This window comes from Meleagris gallopavo, chromosome 4 (assembly GCF_905368555.1).
Source record: "Meleagris gallopavo chromosome 4, MGAL_WU_HG_1.1, whole genome shotgun sequence".
NCBI classification, from domain to species: Eukaryota; Metazoa; Chordata; class Aves; order Galliformes; family Phasianidae; genus Meleagris; species Meleagris gallopavo.
In genome coordinates, this window is record NC_139407.1 from 45,734,851 (window position 1) to 45,761,938 (window position 27,088).

The 27,088-nt window shown below is 39.1% G+C and overlaps 1 protein-coding gene across 2 annotated transcripts in view; it reads left to right on the forward strand.

Moving 5' to 3' along the window:
- The window catches only part of SCFD2 (sec1 family domain containing 2), a 175,215-nt gene that overhangs the window by 146,048 nt on the left and 2,079 nt on the right, over nt 1-27,088 (forward strand). For both annotated transcript variants that reach the window (XM_085223150.1, XM_085223149.1), the window contains exons 6-8: nt 14,581-14,726; nt 18,849-18,983; nt 24,072-24,191. In XM_085223150.1, the coding sequence (XP_085079276.1) occupies nt 14,581-14,726; nt 18,849-18,983; nt 24,072-24,191 (401 nt within the window). The remainder of the gene's footprint in view (nt 1-14,580; nt 14,727-18,848; nt 18,984-24,071; nt 24,192-27,088) is intronic.

Here is a 27,088-nt window from a genome sequence, read left to right on the forward strand (position 1 = left end):
TTCTGCTTCTCATTTTCAATATAGACTTAGTATTTTGACAGACTCTCCCCATCACTGCCTGCATGCTATTAGTAGCCCACCCCTTGCTGCAGCTCTGAATCTAACCCCATGGCACCAACTCAGTGGATAAGCAGTTCTGGACTGGGTATAGCCTAGGAAATGGGACAGACTGGTGATGTTCTGTCAAAATAGCACATTTTTTTGCTGTCTGAACATAGTTAGGAGCGGGAAGTAACAGATTGTGGCTTCCCTTTAGCAATGATGGATGGACTGCTCTGTTAGCACTACTCCCTGTGAAAGGCTGGAGTGTGTTTGGCAAGAGCGTCCTTAGACATCTTAATTGTGAAAATCCATCAAGGCTTAACTGAGCACATGTGAGTAATGACATTTTAGAGGTTTGTAGCTTTTCCAGACTGGAGCAAGCTGTCAGAGGAAGAAGCAGACACTTATCCCTGGCTGTAGGACCAGGCCTTGCTATACCCCATGTCACTGTTCTTGGGAGTTCAAGCAGCAGGAGATGTTTGGAATATGCCTTTTCATGAGCATATCCTCTGTCTTCTCTTTCCTTCCACTCAGCTAAGCTTTCTAGGCAGCAAGGTGGTGTGTTTGCTTTTCCATGCTCCCCAGGAGGATGTGGTAAATGTCCTTCCCTGTGAAAGCAAGTTGCAGAATCCCCCTACAGAATCCCATCAACTAGCCAATGTATACCAGGAAACATCCTGTCTTTTATAAGCTACACATATGGCTAGTTTCAAGGCTTCTGCTTTTCTTTCAGCATTGACTTTTTCATTACTTTGCCTCTATGATGACCTTTCTACACTTCTTCAATGCCAAAGCAGTTTGGCTTAGTAGGAAAGTGAAAGAGCTGCACATCTGTGGTCTCTGATGGCTTTACTGCTCCTACCAGTCTTTTCCAACAGTTAACTGATTTACCCTACATTTATGCCTTGAGAGGAGGAAAGAGAATTGTAATTACTTTCTATGGGGAAAAATATTTTCATTTCTATTAGAGTCCGATTCCCAGCTTTGAGCTCTTTGTCATAAGCAGGTTGTTAACGTCTCAGACAGCCTGTCCCATAGCTATTCACTGAGCCATTTGTCAGGAAAGAAGAATGTGTGTGGTGAAATTGCTCACTGACAGCCTGCAGCCAGACTGAACCAGGCTTTTAAAAGATTGCCAGACATTTTTACACTTTTAATAGTCAAAATCTTAACATTAGCATTTATGAAAACTTTTATAGGGAGTTTGGGCAAATCTTTTTCCTAGATGTAATATTAAATCTCAGAAATGTAAAAGTATTTTGAAATGGTCAAGGGTCTACATGGAAAGCCAGCAATAGGGAAGTGCTTCCCTTATCTCCAAACCTGGCCTCCTTCTCCTTTCTAGACAACATTATTATAATTTCATGTATGTCATTATCAAAATCCATCTTGAAACAGCTCTTATTTCCAGTGACTCTTACACAAAGGCTCTTTCAGAACTTTGTTCCTTTGATGGCTGGACAGTTTATTCTACTTGCTACTTTATATATCTTCATTCTTCCTCTTGCCAAGCTGAAAAGTGCAATTTTGCTTCAGATATGTAAAGTTTCTAATTTCTGTAGTCATGCTCACAGATCTTCTTTACACATGCTCTTGACTGAATTTATGTCACAAGAAAAAGTGACCAGTTTTACACTTTTTATGACAAAATAACATGTCAGTATATCTACAGGAAGTGTCTTTTCTGATGAGTTTTACATTCCTCATGTGATGTTGGTAGCCCTCATGCCATCCAGATTCTTCTCTTTCTGTTTCTTACCATTGTAGAGTCTCAACTGATGGAAAGATTTCTTCTTATTACCCACTAGGTTTATGACTTTGGTAAATTTTGTCTCATTTTGTATTGCTGTGTTGTTGTGGTGTGCCTTGTTTCTTTTCCTTCCAAATTTAAGTCTTAAATAAAATTTCAAGTTCCCTCTATCTTTGAAAATCCCTCTTAATTTTGTCTTCAGCAATTTCAGCATCAGACTCCATCTTCCTTGCTAAAGTCATAAACAAAACCAGTAAGGCCATTCTAAGACTCAGGGAACATCACTAGGACTTGTTCTTGACTGTTCCTTGCAGTTCCTTTGCTAAGTCCCATCTCTTTGCCCCAAACTCATTCTCTGATGAGTTTTCTGTCAGCTGAAGAGTCCCTTATCTCAGCCAGAGAGATGTATAGCAAGCCTGGTTATGATATGTTTTTGCCTACCCTTTTCATTCATTTTTAGCACACAATTATTCTTTTCTTCAGAATCTGTATAAACTTTATGTCTATTTGAAAGGCAAGTCACTAGATTGTAGCTATCTGTGTCATTTTTAGCTCATCTACGTTTATGTACTGTGTTCTGCAGTTACTCAGTTATTCAGTCTTCAATTGAATGCTAGTAGGTATATGCAGAGAAGTGACTCACAAAACCACTCTGTGGGGGTTACATGTTTATAGCCACTGTGACTCATTAAATTTGCTCAACTTACAACTGCAAATACATTTTTATAGCTGCTAGCTCTGCAAAAACACTCTAAGATCTGAAAGCCAACCTGTGTCCATTTTGGCTAATACATCAGAGCTTTGGATTCTCTTAGTTTTCTTCTCAGTTAAGATTTTCATTAGAGATCACTTCATACTGCTTTCATTTGGCTCCTTTTCTTTAGAAGACTTCTTGGTGGAGATAAGGTCCTGAATTTTTACTTTAGTGCAGCACTCTGAACAAGGCATGAAAAAGGCTATGTAAATTAAAGAAAGGAACAAAGATAAATGTAGAAAAGTTCTATGTATCAAATATGAATTGGATTCCATTTATGATTCCCAAGATAAGGTATAATCTAGTTCATCTCTCTATACTTTTCTGTAGTGCTGGCATAAGCAGAAATTAGACAGCTTATTTATATCTGCAGAGTAAGGATTTTTGATTTTGAGTGTACTGGGAGCTGACAGTAGCAGTTATTCGTTGCTGAGTTTTAGAAGAACAGCACAGGCCTTGTTATCCTTGTCATACTTCTTCCAATCTTTAGTTTAATCCTTTCTCTTATCTCAGATTTATATCAGAATCATAGAATTATCTAGATTGGAAAAAACCTTCAAGACCATCAAGTCCAACCATCAGCTTGACCTTCCAAGTCCCATCCCTCAGCTATATCTCTTATTGCCAAGTCCACATCTCTTAAATACTATCAGGTGTGGGGACTCTACCACTTCCCTGGGCAGACTGGTACACCTTTCCAGAAGAGTCCTTGCGATGACATGATGAGTGTGGACTGTGTTCCACCTTTTCATATAGCTAATGCTATTAGAGATGAATTGCACCTCAGAGTGATTTTTAAATGGACATTTATTTTTGAAATAAAGCAAGTGTAGTTTTGCAACAGCAGCAAAAGGTCTAATTAAGGTCCTAGGAGTGCAGGGTGTTACAATAAACTGTGACAGAATGATGCACCACCAGGGGATCATAGTAGGAGCTCAAATGTGATTTCCCATTTAGTGCAAGGGAACTGTTGCTTTAACTAATTTCCCTCAGTTTTTATTCAGTTGTTGAGACTGTTCAACTCCCATGAACAGAGAGAATATTTTTGCAAGTAAACATTTTCCAGATGCCATATCGAATAACTTAATATGATGTTTCTAATCCTTTAGTATAAAAGTAGGTCCCTGTTTGAGGGAAAAAGGACCTTATTACATCCCAGATAATTAAAGCAGCTGAAATTTTACATCTGAGGCTGGTAAAAATTTCTGAATAATATAGCAGACAAAATCACCTTGACATTGGCTGAGACTGTAATGGTGACACTGCACAGAGTCAATTATAAACAATATTTTACTTATCTGAGAGAGTAGTAATAAAGCATATGGAGAAGCTTTATCCTTTATCTTTGATCTTTCTCATTGCTTGGAAAGAAACATCTCCTTACTCCCCAGCAGTTCACCCCTGAGGTGCAGTTTATCGATGTGTAGAGGTTGCTGTGTTACCTGCCTGGTGCCTGTACACTGTAGGTGAGATTGCCTAGCAGAAGCCATGGCTCCATACTGCCAGCTCCTCAAAAAGCAGCATGGATGTGTAGAAAGGCTGTGTGAGCAGCGAGCTCTTGCTTAGCAGCTTGTTTCCCTGCAGACCACACGGGAAAGCAAGGTCTAGGCCTAGCAGTCATCCTGTAGTGAATCATTTTGTTCATGTTATGAGTAACAATGCTTGGAATTCAGGGAAGGAGATCTATATCAACCAAAAAGCTTCTGGGGGAACTGTCCTTGGCCTATTAATTATCTCTAGTTACACGTGTTGCCATGCACTTTACTCCTCAGCCTGGAAGTGCTGAGATCTGTGATTTTAAAAGGAAAGTCAGTTGCTTAGAGACGTATTTTTGCAATGGAGCACCCAGCATTTCCAGTACAGGAGTGCCTATACTCACCAAGCAGCTGACAAAGTGCAGGCTGTGCTTGAAGGTATTTCCAATCAGTTCATGGATAGCGACAGTTTTTATAAAAATTGACAGTTTTCTGTTAATACCAAGGAACAAAAAGACCAGTTCTGGTCACCGATGTGTGGTTTTCTTATGGTACAGGCTGAATCTTGATAAAGTGAGGTTTCACTGCTGTTTCCACCAAAGCAGGTGCAGGCATCCAGTAACTTCCTCACTTCCATTATACAAATCAGGTAAGAAAAAAAAAGAAGAGACAGATTGCTCCTAATAACTGAATTTTATAAAATGAGCCACTTTGCCCAGGGGGGACAAGAAGATTGATTGTGTCAGTCAGTATCTCCTCTGCCATCCCTTGTCCTCCAGGTACCCTGCAACTTGTTGGCTGGCCTCACTGGGAGTGGGGGAGGTAACTGTGGCCTGAAACTGAGATATTAGTTGCTTTTATGGCCAATCTACTCCCATGGGCCCTATAGCTGCTCTCTAAGTATTTGTTGGCGTCAAGTATGTGCCTTTTCCTCCTGAGACATGCCAGAGCCTCAAGGTGCTCATGTACAGGAAGCAGTGTACAGTACAGCATGGTTTTGAGGTCTGCATGCATGTGTGAGGCTTCCTGCCTTCTCTGACTGTTCTTATACAAGAAAAACCCACACAAGGAATAGACTTATGCAGTGGGCCCAGGAGAGCCTCATGAGGTTCAACAAAGTCAACTGCAAGATCTTGCACCTGAATCATGGCAACCCCTGCTAGCAATACAAGCTGGGGGATGTAAGAATTGAGCACAGCCTTGTCAAAAATGACTTGGAAGTACTGGCAGATGGCAAGCTAGATGTGAGCCAGCAGTGAGCCCTCACAATCCAGAAAGCCAACCACATCCTGGGCTGCATCAAAAGACCAGGGCCATCAGGTCAAGGGAGGTGATCCTGCTCCCCTGCTTTGTGCTGGTGAGACCTACCTGGGGTACTGTGTCCAGGTGTGGAGTCCTTAATACAAGAAAGACATAGACCTGTTGGAGTATGTTCAGAGGAGAGCCACAAAAATGATCAGAGATGGAACACTTCCCCTGTGAGGTCAGGCTGTGAGAGTTGGGGCTGTTCAGCCTGGAGAAGATAAGGGTCCACAGAGACCTGATAGTGGCCTTTCAGTGTCTAAAGGCGGACTGTAAGAAAGGACAGACTCTTTTTAGCAGGGTCTGTTGTGATAGGGCAAGGGGCAGTGCTTTCAAACTAAAAGAGGGGAGATTTAGATGGGACATAAGGAAGAAGTTCTCTGCAATAAGGGTGGTGAGGCACAGGAACAGGTTGCCCAGAGAGCTGGTAGATGCCCCATCCTTGGGGACACTCAAAATCAGCCTGGACAGAGCTCTGAGCACCTGATTGAGCTGTGGATGTCCCTGTTCGTTGCAGAGGTGTTGGACCAGATGGCCTTTAAAGGGTCCCTTCCAACTCAAACAATTCTATGATTCAATGATTGTATGATTCTATGATTGTGAATGCAATCTTGATTAATTATACTTAGTGGTAAATGAAACAACGTAACCAAAAAAGGCTCTCAACAGAAATGAGAAAGGTCCAATACTGAATTTGAACAGAACTTTTCACAGTGTTTATATTCATAAAATTACATCCTCACACAATTCTTTATGCAGCAATTATTCACTGAGATTATCAGTTACAAGCTGGTGTGAGGACTTCAGGACCAAAATTAATAAATATTATTTCCTCTCTGAAATGATGGGTAGATGTAGCAAGGAACTCAGGAATATGCTGTGTTAGAAAAAGAAATTGCTGTACTGAGCTCTGAACATCTGATTTGCTATTGCAAAGTGTACTTAAGATGCCTCTCTTTACTAAATACGGCAGATTAGTAGGCAGCTGATAGTATTTAAACACCTGACAGTCAAAGCTGAAGATCCCTTGCCCTCCCTATGTTTCAACTTTGTGTTCAGAGCATCCATCAAAGAGAGGATTCTCCATAAGAAAAGGTCACATCTGCTTGTGGAAGAAGAGGGAAGCAGTGGGGCAAAACTGTCATCTACGGCTTTCAGAAAAGTTTACTTTATTTCCAAATTTTCTACTTTCAGTTCCTCCTCTCTAGTGGTGCAATTACTAGTGAAAGTGTCTCTATGTCTGCTGATCCTTCTGAGAACCCATTATTATGAGTATGTCTATCATCATTATAGGTTTACCATCATACAGACAACCTGCAAATGGCAGTCATTTCCCATGGCATGTTATACTTGAGCCCAGGTGCCTCTGAGCTGCACTTGCATGGCCCCACAGCAGCCACAGAATTGTGCTGTTACAGATAAATCCCATTTCTAAATTGGTGTTGTCAGTCCTTCAGACTCAGTTGGTTTTTTGCATTTACTAACCTCTTTGCTTCCTAAAAAATAATCATCATCATCTGGTTAATACTGAATTTGCATGTCTTCTCTCATTCTTAGGCAGGCAAAGTTTAATGAAAAAAGGTCCCTAGGCTTCTGCTGCATATTTGAAGCATAAATCGTGGTACATTTTATTCTTTTGGCCACAGTAAATAAGTAGGTGTTGAAATTTGATGAAAATATTATGAGTGTTTTTCATTATTCCTTTTTGTTTTAAACATGATCAATTTATACTAAGTGCAAATGACTACAAATCCCACACATTTTCTATCAGTTGGTTGTTTCTTCAAACCTGTGTTATAATCTGTGTTTTTCCCAGTGCGTGCCAAATTTCCTTTTTGTTTTAAGGACAGAAAATGTTGATTCTTAAGTGCTGCAACAGACAACGGAACATTTACAGATCAACTCCACAATCTGTTTGTTTGTTAAGTAAAATATTTCTGAATCTAAACAGGATGGCTGAACCCTAGTTCAACAAGGCACTTAGGCACTCGCCTAACTTCATCCCATCACACCTTTTATCTTCAATGTGTGTTTACATTTTGTGCTACATTGAGGCTTCTGTCAGCATCTTTTTTATCTATTGCACATTTTATGAATTATTATTTGTGTAATGAATATGAGTTTATTCTGTATAATACTCCGGGATATTTCCTTCCTCTGCACATGTGCTTGCAGCATGTACTGCTAATCATTTTCATCATTAACTGATAACTGCAATCTGCACAACAGTGTGCTTTTTATTTAATGGAAGAAAAAGCATGACATGAGCATCATTTATGTAATTTTTTGGTTTTTCTGCTAGCAGTGGCTGGCTGCACTGTGAGCAATCCAGAGGAAGGGGCAACTTTGGCACATGATACAGTTATTCAGATTTTGGAGACCAACAGTGCCTTAGTTGTCCATCTTCCTGTAATAGGGTTTCTTCTGCCCTCTTTCAGCTCCTTTCCACAACCTTGCTTCTTTTATTTTGCTTTTCATGCAGCATATCCTTTATGCAATCAGTGTCTTGCCTCCCATGTTACAATAATTTCCAATTAAAAATTAACATAAATTGGGACAATTTATGCAGTTCTATCTGTATAGCTTGAGTTTTTCATTGCTTTATTGTTCTTTCTGCTCGTGCTTTTTCCTTGTTTGTCTTTCATTGTTTATCCACAGATTGTTAGATATTCAGACAGGACTGTCTTCTTTTGATCTCTGTAAAGTACAGTGTGCAGTTTCCATTCATTATAGAGCAGATGAGCACAAGAAGACTTCAAAATCATGTAGATGAGTCAGTGCTATCTGCTTTCATAAGGGAAAATATCTTCCATAAACGTACTTTTTATAGGATGTTTTTCTTGGTGTGATGTGAGACATTCCCAGAAGAAAAAGGAGAGTTAGCTTTTGAGATAGTACTTCAGTGGTGATTTCAATTGAAATAATTTTACAATGGGCGGTGAAAAATATAAACAACCATTTCAACAAAAGCTGGAGAGAAATTTGCAGAAAACTCTCCAGTTTTATTTCTGACTCTGAATGTAATACTGATTTTTCACAGATATTTCTGTGAGATTCATTAAGAGCAAACGCCTCTGCAAAGTATGCTTTTCCTACTCTTCTCAGAGCCATACTGCTCATTCCAAACAACACAATCACGCAAGCTGTAGGCTGAACTGCTATCTGCCTTTTTAGACACAAAGGTTTCTGATATCAAATTCTGCTGAGGGAACATGCCATTCAACTTGCTTTTATACCAGAAGCAATGTGCTCACGATTCACAGCTTCACAAATTGAGGCCTTCCAAGTCCATGTGTGAGATATTGTGCTTTGCAAATGGTAAAAGTGGTAGCAGTTTTTCTCTGTGTGTCCTGCAGTGGAAGATCTGAGAACCAAGAACATTGCATGAGGCCATTTGTTCTACGGACTCGCCGGAGACAGGTTTTTGTCTCCAGAGCACCTACTGAATGCTCAACATGAAACACAGCTGATCTGGTAATACAGAGCATATGCTATCAGTGTGCTGAAATATGTGTGCCTTACCAGGATTGGCATCTGTCTTTTTTAACAAAATTATAACACTTCTGGATGAAAAAAAAATGAAGAAAAAGGCCCTAGGAGTTGTGAGAAATAGTGTGAGAGTGGCTGTGCTGCAGAAAGATGGTGATGCTTTCAGTATTGTGTGCTTAAAGGGTTTTCTTTGGGTTATACTCAAATATATATACTTGCCTTTAGTGACAGTGAGTAGGAAGATTTTTCTTTCTGTTGGAGCTGGGATGCTGAAGTAAGGATGAAGACTGGGTTTGAAGGAGACACGTGGTTAAGAACACCTGAATGCTTTCTGAGATCAGGATTTCAGTAGTGAGCAGAGTGCAGATCAAACAGTAAATTTTTCTGCTAAAGTTACAATTAAGCTATAAATTCTAATGTCGTTAATTAACTTCATCACTTTAGAGTTTATTGTTAGACATGTTTTGTTCTGTCAAAATTGCATTGAACAAGGCGTTTACTCTTTCTTTCATTTCTCTTCCAGTCAGGTAGGGTGGCATTAGCTGCATGCACATAAAAGATATCAAGAATGGCATGTCGTCTGAAAGATTTTCATGCTTGAGTTTCAAATACTGCGAGAACTGGAGTTCTGTTATGTTTTTGTTTATCTGACTGCCTCATTTCTCTACTACCTTGAAACTTGTTAGAGTATATTTTTACCTGCTCTTAGTATCAAAGCAGTCACAACAGCATAGATTAACACAGAGTTGTTATTTAGCTTTCAGTTTTTTCATGCTGTTTCTCCTGGAAACCCAACTCTTCAGTGCTTTAGATAACAGTCTTTTTAAAGTTTAATTTTAATTTTAAGCTATAATCAATAGCTTTTTTTTAAGAAGAAACGAGGATATTATTCTGAACATGGTTAAAGAAAGGTTACTTAAGGAATATACCATAGTTCTGTTAGTTTGAATAAAGGAGAAAAATAAAATTACAATTATTACGTACTGTTGTATACAGCCTAAGTGCCTATTATCCCTGTCAGTTTTCAGATGGCATTTCATCTGTTCTATAGCATTCTGAGTGAAGGAGCCTCTTTGAACAGATAATTATATGTAGCATTAAAGTGTAATTACTTTTGTCTTCCTGATAAAAAATATTGTTTTTCTACAGTAGTTGATAAATAGATTACAGTTCCTCATTGTAATTCTCATCTTACATTTCTGTGCAGTTATGTTATTGTAAAGCTGCCTTCACCAGTTTAAGCACATTGAATTACACTTTGGCTCAGAACTTAAATTGGGAGAGGAAGCATCTCTTGGACATTCTTCCATAACTATCATTCTTAGGACTCCAAATTACAATGATTTCATGCATTTTTTTAAAATCTAAGTAGCGTAGTAGTTTTCAGAAGGAAATGTTTTCCAACCATTCCTACCTTGGCAATATGAGGAACGCACAACCAAATCTGAAATGCAAAAAACCATCAATGGCATGCAGTGCTATTGTCCAAGCTAAAGATGGAAAAATAAACAAAACTACTGAAAAATTTATTTCACTTTGTTGTTGTTTTAGAAGTGTGATTCCTTGTAGTCAACATAAATAAATAAACTTTAAAATTATTAAGAAGACAAAAGAAGGGTATCTTTGCAAAAGACTGAAGTCATTTGGTTGTTAGGCTACAGGGTGGTATTTTCATGTTTTACGTCATTTTGTATAACCTGGAGCTTTTGTACAAACATTATTGGGAGACATTACTAGGCTTACAGAGCATTTACTGGAACTTTATTAACATGTGTGGTTTTTTAATTAAGATGTGGACCAGTTGAGGGAGCAACTAAATAGTTCCCCGATGAATTTGTTGCATTAATTTCCTTCAAAAAGCACATCTGAGCCTAGCTTAAATTTCTCCTGCAGTTAATGTATGTAATTTATTCTAGTAAGTACTGTAGGTTTTCCATGTAAATGTTCTCAGAACTGACAGGTTTAATTTCATGTAACATGAGAGCCTCCAGTACTGAGTTTCCAGTATCTCATTAAAGTTGGCATTACATGTTGTGCTATTGAATTTTGGCAAAGAGGAGGCAATAAAATATTAGCATAAAACAGAAATGTCTGAGTGACAGATACTGAGGCCAAAATTAGAAAAAGAAAAAAAAAAAAAACCACAACCTCTCTGAAGGTAGATCTTAAATCGGTATTTGATCACAGCGGTAAGTGGCCAGGTTTTTGCAAGTGCAACTTCAGAACTTAAGATTTGACAAAGTACCTCATAATGCTCACAGCCTCTAACCATGCATGAGCAGGAGCTCATTCCTCTGTTTTTTTCCTAAGTGACAAATTTCTTGCAATTTTAATTCACTGTGTTTGTTCTCACTGAAGATGGAGGGAACAGAGGGAGGACCCTTCTCATCCCAAGGGCAGAGATGTGCCAAGCACAGCAGCAAAGCTGTCAGCTCTGTGTGCCCTCTTCTGGATGGACTGCTCTCTTCTGGAGGGCAGCTGAACACACCTCTCTTCCTTAATCCCCCAAAGTGAAATTCTCATTTCTCATGTTCTGCCATTGTTGCTGTTGGAAAATAAGAGCAATCATATTCTAGAGTATCTTTCCTTGTCCTACAGTGCGATACTTGGTTACCACCTTCCCATTGAGACCCAGCACGGAGCACAATTTTGTACAAATCAGATTTGAAAATAAACACCCAGGTGCATGGCAGAATCCATGAGGAAGTAGAGTGAATGAAGAGTCACACAAATGTTGTTCTACTTTGAGTTGTTAACACTTTTTTTTTTACCTTGCAAAATGCAACCATAGTCTGTGTAAGCACATATATTTCTACCTACTTTTTCATAACAGTGTATGAATACATTGAAAATATATTATTAAACTTATGGCTGTGGGTATATGTATGTATGGCTTTGGATTTATCTCCTAGAAAAATAAAGATCCCTATTGTTATACTAGCACCTGAAGTCTGAAAATGGAAGATTCTCATTAGTTTCGTATCATACTGCTATATTTTGAATGCTGATCCTCAGGATGCCCCGTATCTCTGCTCTTTCTTTGCCTTTTGCTGAAAGCAAATTAAGTACACATCTAGAAAATAGCTTGCATAATGTAAAACTGATGCTGGATTTTAGCTTCTTCAATGTGTCAATTCTCTGTTTTAGCCCATGCTTCAGTATGTGCTGCTAAAATGACTTAGCTATTCTGCCAGCTCTGCTCCATGGTTTGCCGAGTCTATACCAGTTTATTTTTGTAAGTGGGCTTTAGAGAGAGTCTAAGTTAATAGCAGTGACAGCCTTATGGTATAAAACAGAGTAAAGAAATAAATTTTCAAGTTTCCTAAATTTTGCATTTTGAAAGCAGCGTAGACTTCTTGTGGTGTCTCAAAGGATTCAAGACCTTCACAATGTGTCAAAATATACTGCTTTAGAGAAAAAAAAGGTTTGTTTATAGCACCTGGGCCACGTGTCAAAACAGACAAAGCTCAGTGAAAGGTTTGTGATACACAGTTCAGAAATTCTTCTCCATTTGAGCAAGGAATAATCACATGCCACTGTATAACTACAGACCATAGATTTACAGTTTCCTCTTCTTAAAAATGATGTTCCTCTTGACTTCAGAAATCTGTAAAGACACTGGTTTAGTTCAATTTATGGCCCCACTTAGCACAACATTAGCTTGTTTTCTTCTTGAGATATCACTGAGATGCTTTAAATGCTTTAATCCCACAGTGGTTAATGGTGATTTCTTTTTTCCACAACCGGTCTTCTTTAACTCTGACCAGAAAGCCACGTCCAGATATTTCATTTTAAAGGCTTTTCTCATATATAATAGAGCTTGGGATTCAAAGAAATTCATTCATGCTCTCCCAGTGCTAACTTTCTGTGAGGAAAAAAACAAACAAACAAAAACGGAGCACAGTAACAGGAAGGGTTGTTGTAACTAGCACAGAGCAGTGCAGCAGCTAATGTATTCCACCTCCTCACTGTTGGAATAGGAGCGAGTTTCTCAGTAGCACTGAGCAGGGAGAGGAAAGGGACTGTGCTCTGCTTCCCTTATGTGAACGCTGGAGCAATGGGAACCGGGGCTGATTTGCAGCCACCTGCAGGGAAACAAGAACAGAGCTGTTCCCCTCAGCAAGGTGTAAGCAGGCTGCTGAGGAGTTGCTGAGAAGCAGGTTGGGCCCATAACAGTCCAGATGCAGTTAGGCACATCTCAGCAGCTCTAGGCACGCAGCTAGGCCGTGTCCCCTGGAAAACACCCCTTGGTTCCAGGAACGAGGAGTGACAAGATGGGTGGAAACATCTCAGTAGAAACACTCTTCTTAAAATAAAGAGACAGAGAGGTGATGCCAATAGGAGAAGGAAACAAATAATTCTCTTAATGAGAAAAATAACCATAGAACCAGAGCAAAAGGCTTGTACATGGCCCAAGAAGATAAACAATTAATTAGAAATGAGAAGAGTGTCCAAAGAAAAGCATACTTGGTGTAATTTTTACCCTGCCTGAACTTGTTCGGCATGGGGCCTTGTGTTCACTTGCAAAGCAAACATGCCAGAGCAGGGCTGGCCAGCACTGATGGCAGCTGCAGAGAGCACAATGAAAGTATAAATGAAGGTAGCTAGAAGCTGCCTGTCTCTGGTGAAGCTAAAAGAGAGAAACTTGTCTCAGAGAGAAGAAAAATCGATTTATACAATAATGAGAGACAACTTTTCATTTTATTTTTCATCTGCAAATTGCTTTGGAAACATGAGCAATTAAATATCTCCAACCAACAGTAACTTCCCTGTCTGCTCATTTGTGTGTTTCCCCATGGGTAGGTTAAAAGCACACTGACAGTGCAAGATCATCTATGAATATTTTTGGCCTGAGCTGGTGATAAATATAAAGCACTATTGGTGGCCTCAGACTCTATTTGTAAGCCTTGTTGGCATGGGGGGTGCTCAGCTTCACATTTTGCAGCTGTTGGACACCATTCTCCTACATATAACCTGGCATAGGATCTCTCACAGCAGCAACCTCTCTGACTATGAGAGCATCACTGATGTGACAGTACTTACAGACTGGATTGATGAGCTGCTGAGTGGGGTTGTGTGTTCAATACTTCACAGACAACACCTAGGCTCCTCTGCCAAATGAAATCTAGATGTTAGTCAGAGTATCAGAGCATGCAGATCTTGCATATACACAACAAACAGAAATATTTCTGTAAGCTATTTTCACTCATTAAAAAAAAAAAAAAGCCCTATCAAAAAATACACAAGTGTCTGCCCATAGAATTACAGCATGAGAGTCACCAAGGCTCCTTCCACGTTCACTCAGTTGCTTTAGGGGATACAGTGACATTGACCCACAGCACCCTGATGTGGTGGCCCTGCAGACATACAGCCACCTGGCTTTGTTCTGCTGCACCACCAGGTGACCCAAGTCACAGTCTTACACGAAATAAAGTTCAGACAAAGGAAAGTTCAGTGTCTGATAAACATCTTTCAGGAGTGGTCTTAGACCTATCTGTAAGTGCATATGTGTATGTTTATATAGTACAAATGTATAGTATAAAAGATACAATACAAAATGCAAATATATGAAGGACAGTGATCCAGATTAGCTTACCACTGGGACTTCCCTATGAATTTTTGATAGTACTGCCTTTTTTGTGTATCTTTAGTGCACAGAGGCTCTCTTCTCTGTCATTTGTTTGCATTTTCCTCCCAGTTACCCTTTTCCTACTGCTTATTATCAAAGTGCATGAAAGTTTATCACTTATGCTTCTTTATTTCTTTAGGCTGTAACTCAGCACTGGACCTAACATCCCAGAAAGCCACAGATGCAATGGACAATATCTTTAAGTTGCTCAGGGATATTGCGAGAGCTCGAATGAATATGAAGCAGTTTAATTCTATACATAATCCAGGCAGCAACACCAATCAGGCAAGTGAATCTTCCTTTTCTACATGTCTGTTACATCCGTAGCAGGCTGTCAAAATTCCAGCTTCATGAGCAGAACTGATTTTGCTGCTTTGCTAATCATATGTGGGTTCTGTCCATGTGGAATAGATTTATGAGATCTTATAGTTGACCTAATCATCAAGTCCTTCATTCAAACTCATGTGTATCCATGTCTATGTCAATAAAGAATTATCTGATGAAGAAATTGGGGATTTCCTCTGCAGCTCTGAGAGATAATTTAAGTGTCTGTGAAGGGTAGGAGGTCAATATGGAACTGGACTACTTCGTATGTCTTATCCAAGCAGGATGCCTGTGTCCAGACAGCAGCTACATTTGTGTATTTTATCTCCCATTTCTGTAACTAAGAGGCAATCCCATTTGTGAATAGGTAAGAAAAGCAGCTTTTGTTTATGAAAAGTGAATGCATGAACTGCAGGTCATCAGGACTATTTTGCAGTGTTTTTCTCTTCTCCCACATCCATTGAAGTGTTTAATATTAATATTAATCACTTTAATATTAAACACTTCAATGGATGTGGGATATATATTAATATATATATTTTTTCCAGTTAAAAATTGAGTTTACAGTGGAAAACACATACAGCGATTTAGAGACTGTAAAACTTGATTCCAGCCTTAAGCCAGAAAAAAAAAATTGCTCCAGACTCATAAGTATACTGTAGATCAGCAAAGGGACATGGTCCAAATTAAGCAATGTTTTGCAACAGCAAGAGTGGGGAGTGTTGCAACATGTTGCTGGAAAACTAAGGTGGATTTGTTACTGAAGTCTACCAGTACTTATGACCAGTCTGGTGTCTGAAATGGGGAAAATTGTTAAGTGGTTAAAACAGGTCAGTGTAGGGGCAGTCAGATGATAAGAAAATGACCTCTGAAAGTTACCTAAAGTGCAATTAGCATCACTGTGTTCTTTGGATGTAACCCAGGTTGTTTGCTTAGGGCTAAGTGCTGGAACACAGCAAGGGATGTATTAACAGTTTGCAGTCCCTGGTCTGGCTGTAGAGTGGGTTTAATCATTTTGAATAGAAACAACCTTCTGCTGAGGGCAGTTTGGGAGATTTAGAGTAGCTGAAATAAGCAGGCAGTGCATTTTTCTGCCATACATCTCTTTACAAAAGGATCATATTTTTGTCCAGCAAATGGAAACACATAGTTTGTACACAGCAATTTAGCTCACCTGACAATATCTGTAGGCTGTAGCCTATAGGTGTTTTTCTGCTACACATGTTAAGAGCAAGGAAGCCTTCGTGTCTTAATAATAATAAAAAAAAAATTGTTTCTGTGCATACGTGGAATTGGATAGCCTCTTCAAAAGACTTTTGAAATTTGTAGTCTTGCATAAAACAATGGATTAATGTTTCCATCAAACCAGTTAATATTGTGACCATGAAAGACAAGACTATGTATTTTGACTGATATGTAACTACTTTTATCTTGATCTTGTATATATTCCACTCCTTCTTTCCTTATTCTTCCTTTTTTTTTTCCCTCCTTCTTCCCTCACTTTCTTCCTTCTTCTTTTCCTCCTTTTCTGTCTTCCTCTTTTCTTTCTTTCCTTCCCCTCACCTTTCTTCTTTTCTTCTCCTTATAATCATGTCTAAGATGTGTCTGATAGCCACAGAGATTTAAAGTAATACTGTAACACATTTTGTGCCCTACTAGACACCAGGAATTAAGATTTCCAATAGTTTCATTATAAGAGTTAGAAAATTATGAAGCTATTGTATAAAAATAAAATTAAAATGTGCTAAATTTTTGATAGGTAAATGTAAACTAATCAAAGGTTTTGAAAGTTTTTGAAGTTATCAAAGCTTTAATAGTGAAATCTGCCTTTGGTATCTGTATAGCCAAATCAGATCACTTTGAAGGGGTCTGAGTTTTGTCCCTGAAACTTCAGACATGTAAAATCATGGAACATTTTTAATGCCTTGCCTTTCCAGTACATAGTTATGTCTGAAGTCTGATAATATTTATCCTTTAATTTTGTACAATAAGTCTCTGTTTAACTATGGTTTGATGTTTACTCCAAATATTTCATTCCCAATGTCTGTTTCTCATTTGTGAGGATATTAAACAAATCTTTATAAGAGGACATCATGCTCACATATATTTTCAAACAGTTGTTTATTGCATTGCTAGATTTGACACAGATCTCATTTTCTACTGAAAGATACTGCAGTTAACATCTGCTGCAATTTGCTTTACTGGCTCAATTAAAAAATATGCACATGTGAAAATAAATAGATAAATTGTATAAATCTGCATTGCCAAGACTGTATTCAAAAAGTGTACTTTTATTCTCACTGTAGACTGTTAGATCATGAAAAACATCTTTTCAATTACTTTAGAAAATTATAGTTTCAAGTTACGTAACCAAGCAGCTAGCTTTTTATTTTCCAGCTATTTTATGTTTATCTTGCATGATGTCTCTTTACAAAAGCATCCTCTCTACAAAAGGAATAGCCTTACACTTAATTCTCTTAAGAAATCCAGGGATAAGGCATCCCTGCGCTAGTCTCAAAGGAAAACATACAACAATTGGAAAGTTGCTAATTTTCAAAGACTGTTGCACTTCCTGAAAGTATTGTGGTTCCCTTGCAGTTTTGGCAAGGTTAAAAGAAGCAAAACAAAACTTAAAGCAACCAAATAAGGCTGAATTTTCATTAGAAAGGACCTTTCCCCCAGTCCCTAAAATTCTTATCATAGAAATATTTTCAAGGTGGTCCCTGAAGAACATAGCATGGTAAATGCTTGGTGTGTTTCAAGATGGGAACAGAGCACTGATCTTGTTAACTCACTGGGTCAGTGTCTGGATGACTCAGAAAAAAAACTATGTTTAAACACACTGCTCCACATAACAAGGCTATCTCACCTCCAGTTTTTCAATACACTGAGGATATGTCTGTGGATGACATCAATATTTGGGGTGGCATCTCCCATTCATAGTGAATACCATTTTGCTTTACTTTAATGACTTAATAAATTCTCTCCCTACGCATCTTTCCTCATCCAGTTCTGATGTAATCACCCTATTTTTTCCTCTATAAATATACCTTCTTTTCTTACTTAGTTGGTGCTTTGTCTAAGGCACTTGTACAATTAATGAATATACAAATGTTATGGTATAGCAGAGAGCTTAGCTACATAGCTGTTATTGTTATACCAAAGCAGGAAACAGAAATGATAGGTACACTCACCTGTATCCTAGGCTCATGTAGAAAACTCCAGTGGAGTGGATCCCCAAAAGAGATCCTTCCCTACTGGTAGTCAGCTCTTAAATGGATCTAAGAGAGGTGGAGCCAAGCTCCAACCCGTCCAGCAGCACAGGTGAATTGCCTTCACCTGTGCTCCCTGGACTGACTCATTGCTCGCCTCAGGTGATCAATCAGAGGTTCAGGCCGTGACTCAGCAGTTCCCATACAGCGCTTTACCATTTTTTAGGGCTAAAATGCTGGTCTTACTAAGAGTATTCCAGGATGCAGATCATCTGCACCTTTGTAGGTCCTGCTCTTCCTGGTCCTTAGCATATCTGAAGCACTGACATGTATGATATTGGCAGGACTTGGGGCCCATCTTTCTCAAGGCTTTCCATAGGTATCAGCCCTGCTGATATTCAGACTTCAATGATGACATGACACTTGTAGGAAGGCAGGAGGGGTCAGCAAGCAACACCTCCTCCCTGTTTAAATGTTGTAAAGTTATTTCAAAGAAAATGAGACCTTGTGGGTACATTATGTACAGCAGAGAATTATGACTGTTGCTCTTTTCCTCTGTACTATCCCAAAGCACACTCCTGAGAAACTAGAAGCCTCACTTTACTCATATAGTACACATAGAGTAGAATAAATATGGGGCTTTCTTCCTAACTTTTCCATTCAATACTGTGCTGGTGCACACCATCTGTTGTTAAGGTCACAAAAAAATACTGCTGCCACAGAAGCATTTTTAAATATTTAAATGCCTCTGTGCTGCTTTCTTTCTAGAATAAATATTTTTTGTTTCCTTTAATGGAAATAGAAGATTTAGAAGAGCAGTTGCACCAAGCCTAAACAGCTTTACTCACAGAGTGTTGTTCTTTTTGTGCAGGCTTCTTACAAATCACTGCTAAAACAGGTGGTGGAAGAGATCTGCAGTGCTGATCGACCTGATTCTGTTGATATTGAGCATATGTCATCAGGCCTCACTGATCTACTTAAAACTGGATTCAGCATGTTCATGAAGGTAAACAAGCTTTCCTAAGTTGATCTGTAAAATTTCCCTACATTTATAACATTGTATGACAATAGATGATTTTGTATATTTAATTCTGTAGAGGGAAGCATAAGGGACAGTCGGGAGAGTTAAATCCTTGCAGAGGGGCTGGAAATAGATTGAGGTACCATATTGCAGGTGTGGAACAAGTGGGTATTACCACCTGGAGAATGGAGCAGACTGGACATCTAAGTAAGGGTGATACTGGGCACACAAATAAGGATGATATGTCTGGGAGGAATCAGAGTGGCTTCAATAAAGCTTTAATAAAGGGATGTCCAACCTCACATAGCTTTTGGAGCTCTTCAGAGACGTTAGCAAGCAAATTAGTAAGCAAGTGCCAGTTCATATAAATTCCCCAGATTTCCAAAAGGCATTCCACAAGGCAGTTCATCAAGGAGTTTTGTGGATAATGAACAGCCTTCAGATAGACTAAGAACAAAGAGGTCTTACAGGGCAAGAAGATCAGCAGAGGAGGCCCATGTTCAATGCTCTTTCTATAATTTGACAAGGTTCAACATACAGTGGGGAGGAAGGCAGGCTAATCAGTCAGAAAGTCCAGAGGGACTGGATAGATTCTCCATCTCCGTGATTTTCAAAGCTTGGCTGTACAAAGCCCTGAACAACACGGTGTAATTTTGAAGTCTGCACTGCTTTGGGCAGGGAAATGGACTAGATGAGATACAAAGATTGCTTCCAACCTCTGTTGTATTCTGATAATTGAAAAGAAAAACATTTTTTTCCTATTCTTTGTGAATACTTGCTAGGCCTTTCATGCATCTAAAAACAGGTGACAAAAAATAACTTTGATTTGTGTGTTGATTCTATTCTAGAACCCATTATCAAGATAACAAAGTAATTTTTCTGTTATTACAGAGCAGGCTGTCTTGAAGACAAAATCAGATATGTCTAAATACAATGCCTATTTTCAGGAACTTGTGCCTACTGCTAAAATGGATTTTCAGAATGTACTTAGCTAGGTTACGAAGTGGAAATTCTTAGCTCTTCAGAGCTTATGATAAAGCCCTGAGTTATGAGAGGACAGCTATAGAAAGAGTGGCCCAGTGTTGTTTCTATTCATGTATTGATACTGAAAAAAATCATGCTGCTGCCACTCCAAAAATAGAAGAAACAGATGTTCCTGCATCAAACAAGGCAAAAAAGTTTGTGCACACCGGTGATTTTTTGAATGATTGGATTTATTTATCATTAACTCTCACAATTGTATTTAGTTATTTTTATTTTTTGAGGCAGGAGCATAGCTTGTCTTTTTTTAAAAAAAAAAAAATAATAAAGCAACAAGAAGAAAAGACAAGCAAGACGCATATAGAGTATAAAGTCTAAATGTTTATATGGAAACTGTGACTGGTTTAGCTAGCTTTAGGTCTCTTCTTTCTATATTATTAATTCTTGTGTTTGGGACACTTAAGTGAATCACAGAGATCCCATTGGACTATTGGTTGCTGTACCAACTTAGGTGAAAAGATCAGAACTTGCAAAATGATAGTATTAACCAAAATCCAAACAGATGGGGGAGTACAGGGAAGGAGTAGGAAAGGATTGATCTGTGTGACAGCCAGCATCTCTATTTCTGTTAACTGCATGATGTCAAAGAGGAAGAGGATAAAAGTTTGTTTGCAGAGAGCTTCTTGCAAGCAAGAACAGAGCTCCTGAAAAATGCAACATGTATTCCTGAAAATTTAACAGGGGATTGAGGGGATTGTAATCCTAAAACAAGTTTTCTGCAGGAGGAGGTTGGCTTCTCTTTATGGAGTGTACCTCAAGAGCCTGCGTCTCTGCAAGTAAGAAAAACAAACAGACAAACAAACAAACAAAAAAACTGCTGTAAGGAGTATATAACAGATGGCCAAGTGAACCTCATGTAGGATGAATATTTTATGGACACCATCACTTATCTCACAAACGTCTGTCTGTGCTTCTTCATTTAGTTGCTAGTTTGGCTTGTTGGCAAGTCCTTGTTTACTGCATGAATGAATCCAGCCTGTATTTCTGACACAAGATCATCTCTACACTTACTGCAGCATCAGCACTGTAATTATTTGATGAACTTCCTCTAATTTATATTTCTTTCTTAATGCTTGAATATAAATGCCAACTCAAATAAACATGGAAGGCATTCTTCCTTCTTCCTTTGGTCCCTTTTGCTTCAGCGTAATGGGGGTTTTCCTGACAGGCAGCACTCTCTTCTCAGGTGTATCAGTAATTCAGGCAGGCAGCCCTTAGAGCAGCAGCCCTTCCCCTCTGACCTGCGTGCCCAGCAGCCTGTAAAGGTTTTACAGGCCATTTTCCATGGCAATTATGGAGTCTGCGGAAGCAGGACATCAGCAATTGACCAAATTTCAAATATATCATCTCTTTATGCACCTCTGTCACAGCTGGAGGCTTTTGGGGTTTTGCTTTTTTCTTATTTAGTGTTTCTAATTGCCCAAGATAATGGTACCAATTATTTTTACTGCATGATATTTTGAACTGAAAGTAAATTTCACTTGGGAACTTTAGCAAAATTCGTATTTTACAGTAAATGAAATTCAGATGCCTCAGAAATGTCCTGAAACAAAATAGCTTTAGAAGGACTCCAGAATGCATGTGTTGCTTTTGTTTCAGTCCATTCCAGCTCTTCTGTAACACAAAAATGAGTTGTGTTTTGCTACATGAAGCCAGTTCCTTCAAAAAGAGAGAGCCTTGGGTGGTTGTATTATCAAATAAAAAATCTTGGCAGAAATTTACATTCTTAGCACAGCCAACTATTTTGTACCCAAAGTATCGTCCTCCTTCAAAACACTTGTGCATATAATAACAAAATTACAGATTCCAAAACCCTTTTCATTGCAATTTTAATTTAATTTTGAGTTTGCATACCTACTCGTATTTTTAATATGCATTTCTGGAATTTGTGGCTTGAACTTCGGTCTTCTGAAAAATAGTAAGATTCATGTAGACAACACGTGTTTGGATCTGGGTTTATTTTGACTGAATGATTTGTCGAGACATTTTCTTCTAGTACTGCTTGTGTTTTCTGATTAATATACTGGGTGTCCTTTCAGTGTGTCTAGTGTTATGTGTGCTTGCTTATAACAAGTTGTCACCAGAGAAGATAGTAAGAGAGGCTTTGTTCAATAGCAAGCTCCTAAATTTCGAGCTTTCTATGTAAGTCTTGGGTCACTCAGGAGTTTCGTGAAGTGGAGTGAAGCAGTTTGCTCTGGCAGCAGTATTAAGAAGAGTAAAGAGCCATGAAAAGGAATAACAGTATTTCATGTATTATTTCAAAGTGTCATAGCAAAGCATTTTGTTTAGTCAACTTCTATCCTCATCATTTTGGGGAGCAGTTATTTCTTCAGCATTACAGTCACCACTTACAGCAACTATGGCATGAAATACTCTTAAGATCTTAGCAAGCAATAGTTCTGTCTGACTTGCTTTATAACTAGATACTTTGGTCTTACTTAACCTCTTCCTGGTATCTGCAGTAGGTTTGGACTGTTTTGTTTGCTTGTTTAAGGCAGACATTACATTATGTGCAGAGAGTCTTTGTAAGATCTGGGATATTGGTTTAATTAGTCTGTTAGTGTAAATTGACAGTTTCTCAGTATAGAACAAGAAATGCAAGTCAACCTGCTGAACTGTAGTATACATGCTACCTGTGCCATCAACTGAATGAAGGTAGCTGACAAAGTGAGTGCAATTAGGAGGTCTGCACTCAGTACACAGTCAGCTCACTGATACATTGATATAAGTGTTTCTAGACTGGTTTCCAACTTCTGAGGAGTTCAAGAGGAGCAACATTTAAGAGGGAGCATGGCATCATCAAAGGTCAGCCAGACTGGAGAGGGAGCATGCCATCCCTCATGTGTGTTTTAGAGGAGGAAGTCTCTTCTGAAAGTTTCCAGTCAAAAAGCAGGACAGGGCTGCACAAAGACTACGTATGAGGCAGCCACAATACAGATCAGTACAAAGAGCTGTTCCCTGAGGAGCTGGAGCCACAGAGTCAAAGATCGCTATCATGGTGGTGAAAGTAAGGGAAGAGCATTCCACTCAAGAATGGGATTATTACCACTTCCATTCTGGCAAATGAAGGCTGCTGAAAACCTACGCATTCAGAAGGGGAGAGGGCGGAAAATCTAAAAAAGAGCAAATTCAGCTGTTCTCACTGTCACTTTTCAGAGCCAAACATTTTGAGTGTTCCACACTGAAAGGCGTGTGATGCTGTAAAAAGAACTATTTCTGGGTGCCATTGACATCACTTCCAAATGCTCGTCGAAGTTGGGAGCAAGGCATTATCAGGGCAGTGTGCTTTTTCAAGCAAGAAAGAATGGTCGGAAACAGCAAAGTAATCAAACTTTTGGAAGTGGTTAAGTGGAAGCTGATGTATAGCACCACCTTCATGTTTAAAATTAAAACATGATTTTATAACATATTAGCTGAAATTCGATGTTTGTACCATTTTAAAGTTAATCAGGAAAAAAAAATGAAACTAGTATTTTGTTTGAATAGAGTTTCTGTAAATGAGTTAAACGACCCAATCATAAAAGTAATGAAACCTTTGAAGTGAAAGCAACTGATTTTATATATAATGAACCTGATTTATTTTCACTGGATGAATTATAAAGGCTTATTCACTGGATTAGCAAAAATACATTATTTATGATTCTTTCATTTACTGATGTAAGGCAGGGATTCTTGCATGCTTGAACTGGACTCCTTGCTTCTACCGGATAGTAATTTACTCCCCATTCCTTAAAGCATATAGGTATTCAAACTGTGCACCTACCCAAGTACTGTCCTCCCACACTAGGAAAGAAAGGAAAGAAATGAAGAATGAATGGAGGGAGAAGCCCTCAGACCTCTTGAGAAACCATGAAGACTCCATATTCCTGGGAATGGTTCATGATTTTTATCCAGTTATTTGATTCAGCTGCTCCAAAAACCAGGATTCTAGGGCTATTTCTGAACTTCATTAGTCTTCCTCTGGCAGTCTAAGAACCAATCACTGCTGAGGTGGACTGAGCAACTAAAATAATTGTTTCTTTCATTTTACAGGTGAATCGCCCTCATCCTGGTGACCATCCTCTTCTGATCATCTTTATGGTTGGTGGTGTAACAGTGTCTGAGGTCAAAATGGTGAAGGATCTGGTAGCAACACGCAAACCTAGTACTCAGGTAGAGTCAACTCAAAATGTTCCCATCTGAACAAAGAATGAAAAAATTCATCAGACAGTGTTGGTATAGCACCAGTACCAGACTTAGACCAAGGCACAGCCACACTGACAGGAACAGCACTGGAATTTGTGTGAAGCCTGTAGGCAACAAGTGTTCAGAAACCATGGATCTGGTTTTTTTGTATATTAGAGTCACCACTGGTGTCAGGTTGGAGGCATTCCAGACAGACTGGCATTGTTCTAAAGGAGCTCTTTTCATGTCTCGAAAAATTCACAGATTCTTAAAAATAATTTTAATTTTAATTTTGGAGAAATGTGTACAAGAGCAATTCGTTGCCTGCTGAGTACTGAGTAGTAAGTAGCAGTATACAGACTAACTGCAAAGAGATTCAAGAAATGTTGTATTAGCAAATGCATCATAAACACAGAATCACAGAATTGCCTGGGTTGGAAGGGACCTCAAGGATCATGAATCTCCAACCCCCCCATCACAGGCGGGGCCCAATCTCCACATTTAATACTAGACCACTAAACACTAGTCTAGTTTCCAGGTGGCTTGTAAACGTCTTTTATTCAATTCCTGTGGAAGGTTTTTTTGATTAGTGAGAAATCATTAGCAAAACAGAGCCAACCGAAGACTGATCAGCCACTGGGTTCATTGCATGCTTTCTGTGTTTCAGTTGTCCTTGCAACAGTATTTTCTAAGACTGGGTTCTATTTTAGAGATGTTTTTTTCATCTGATAACACATTTCACCCCAGTTAGTCAATTGCTAATCTCCTCAAAAGAGTGAATAAAATTCTTTCCCCTCTTGAACACAGATTGGATTGTGACACATTGATGGACAAGTTAATCCACGCCTTAAATGTATTAATATAACCTGAAAGATAAGCACAGGGTTAATAAGTGAGCCGGTGGAGAACTATGTAGCAAGACTTTTGAGTAGCTTTCTAGAGAGAATTGAGGCTTGACAGTGGTGACATGGGATCTGGTGTTGCTTTGCTTTGGCTTAACCCCAGTGGCAGGTCACCCTCTTAGGCAGATTCCTGAAGAATTTTAAGCTTTGACTGCACTGTGCCCTTTGTGAAAATGTGCTATGTTAGGGGTGAAAGGACTGCAAGGGAGAGTCAGGAGGAGGAAAAAAAAAGAAGTAAAGAAGCAGTTGTGTGAGTCTCATATAGAAAATTATATGAGTTCATTGGATTTACCTGGATTTCTGCACTGTAGCTGTGAATATGTGCCACCTGTTTGGGATTATTCTCTTTTTAAAAAGCCAGGCATTTGTCTAACTCGAGCCAGCACTTAACAGACTTTTTTTTTTTTTGTGGGTTTCAGGCAATCAGCCTCAGACGTCACGGCAAGGGGAAGCACTGGCCTCACAAGTCTGTTCCATTCAAACAAAGCACTGACATTTATACTAATTATTGGCTTTTGGAGAAATGGAGAGACATGTGGGTGCAAAAATAAAGAAATGAGTGAAGTAACAGAAAAACTGGCACAATGCTCTGATTACTTCAGCAGTTCTTTGGAGTTGAAGCAAATTACATCTAAATGCGCAGTAGGAGATGTTTCCATCCAGAGAACTGCTCTGCATAGGAATATGAATGACAAATCTACTTCTCATGGAGAGGCACAAAAGAAAATAGCATTTTTTGTGCGTCGTTTGTTTGTGAATGATGCCAAATACCCTTCCTAACCTAGTGAGAAGTATCCTACTTTGAAAGGAAGAAATAAATTTCTTTCCCCTTTAATCAAGAGTGAAAAAGGGGAGAGAGTGTGATGTCTTGCCCTCCTCCTTCCCCACGTGCACAGCATGTGTGCTTGTGGCTGAGGCACACAGACAGATCAATCCCTGCAGATGCACCATCAGATGCTTGCTGCATCTTTCCTTCCCCTGTGTATGGGAAAGGCACATTGGAGTGCAGAAGGTCAGGCTGTGAGTTCCTGGGTCCTGTGCTTCAACTGGCAGCAGGACAGGTATATCTCTTCATGTAAAGCGTCAAGGACAGGCATGCTGTTCCAGATGAGGGGAAGGTCTGCAAAGGAAGCACACTGTCCTGCTCAGACCTACCCAGAGGAGACAGAGAAATTCCTTCTCTGAGCAGTTGGGACCCAAGAGGAAATTGCTTTTAACTGAACATGGCTATTGTTGATGTTAGGCTTGTAGACACAAAAAAACTGAAGTAATATGTCCACTTTTGTTTTTCAGAATTAAATTGCATTAAACAAAATGTGCACATACTGTGCAGTGCACTGGTTCATTCATAAAATAAGTAAGACAGCATCAACTATTGCCATCCACAAACTACAATTTTTCAGCCATAGGAAGGAGAAGAGATAGTCAGCATCAGTTTGCTGCAGGTTGTGTGGGAGGATAAGGGAAGGGGAGAAGTGAGGGAGGGGCTATCATCAGTACAGGTGGGATCTGTAGTAATGGAACTCCAGATTCCTTTCATTACTTGAAGTGAGAATATGAAAGAAAGAACAAAAGAAAAAAAAAAAAAAAGTTTAAATGTAGTACTTTTCTTATCTTCTAATTCTTTCTTCCAAATCCCCTGCAATATTAGGCTGTATAGACTGCACGTTCCCTATGACTTCGTGTGAGTTGGCTGCAGGAGAGGATGTGCTCCCTCCTTGCTCGATAGCTTTGTCCTGCAGAGAAGCCTTTCCAATAGACACCTGCATAATGTTTTTTACTCAAGAGAAATGGATAGGGTGTGCATCTACCAGTGGGTGTATTGCTGTAGTGAGTTTCATTCATTAGACCCAGCTTGGGTTAAAAACCTGACCAAACAAAAGCAACAGCATCCCAACAGCGTCTGAGGTTGAGCATGGTCTTGACGTGCAGAAGAGCACTTGTCTTGCCCACAGGGACACTCCTGAGCATGGGCTGCAGTTC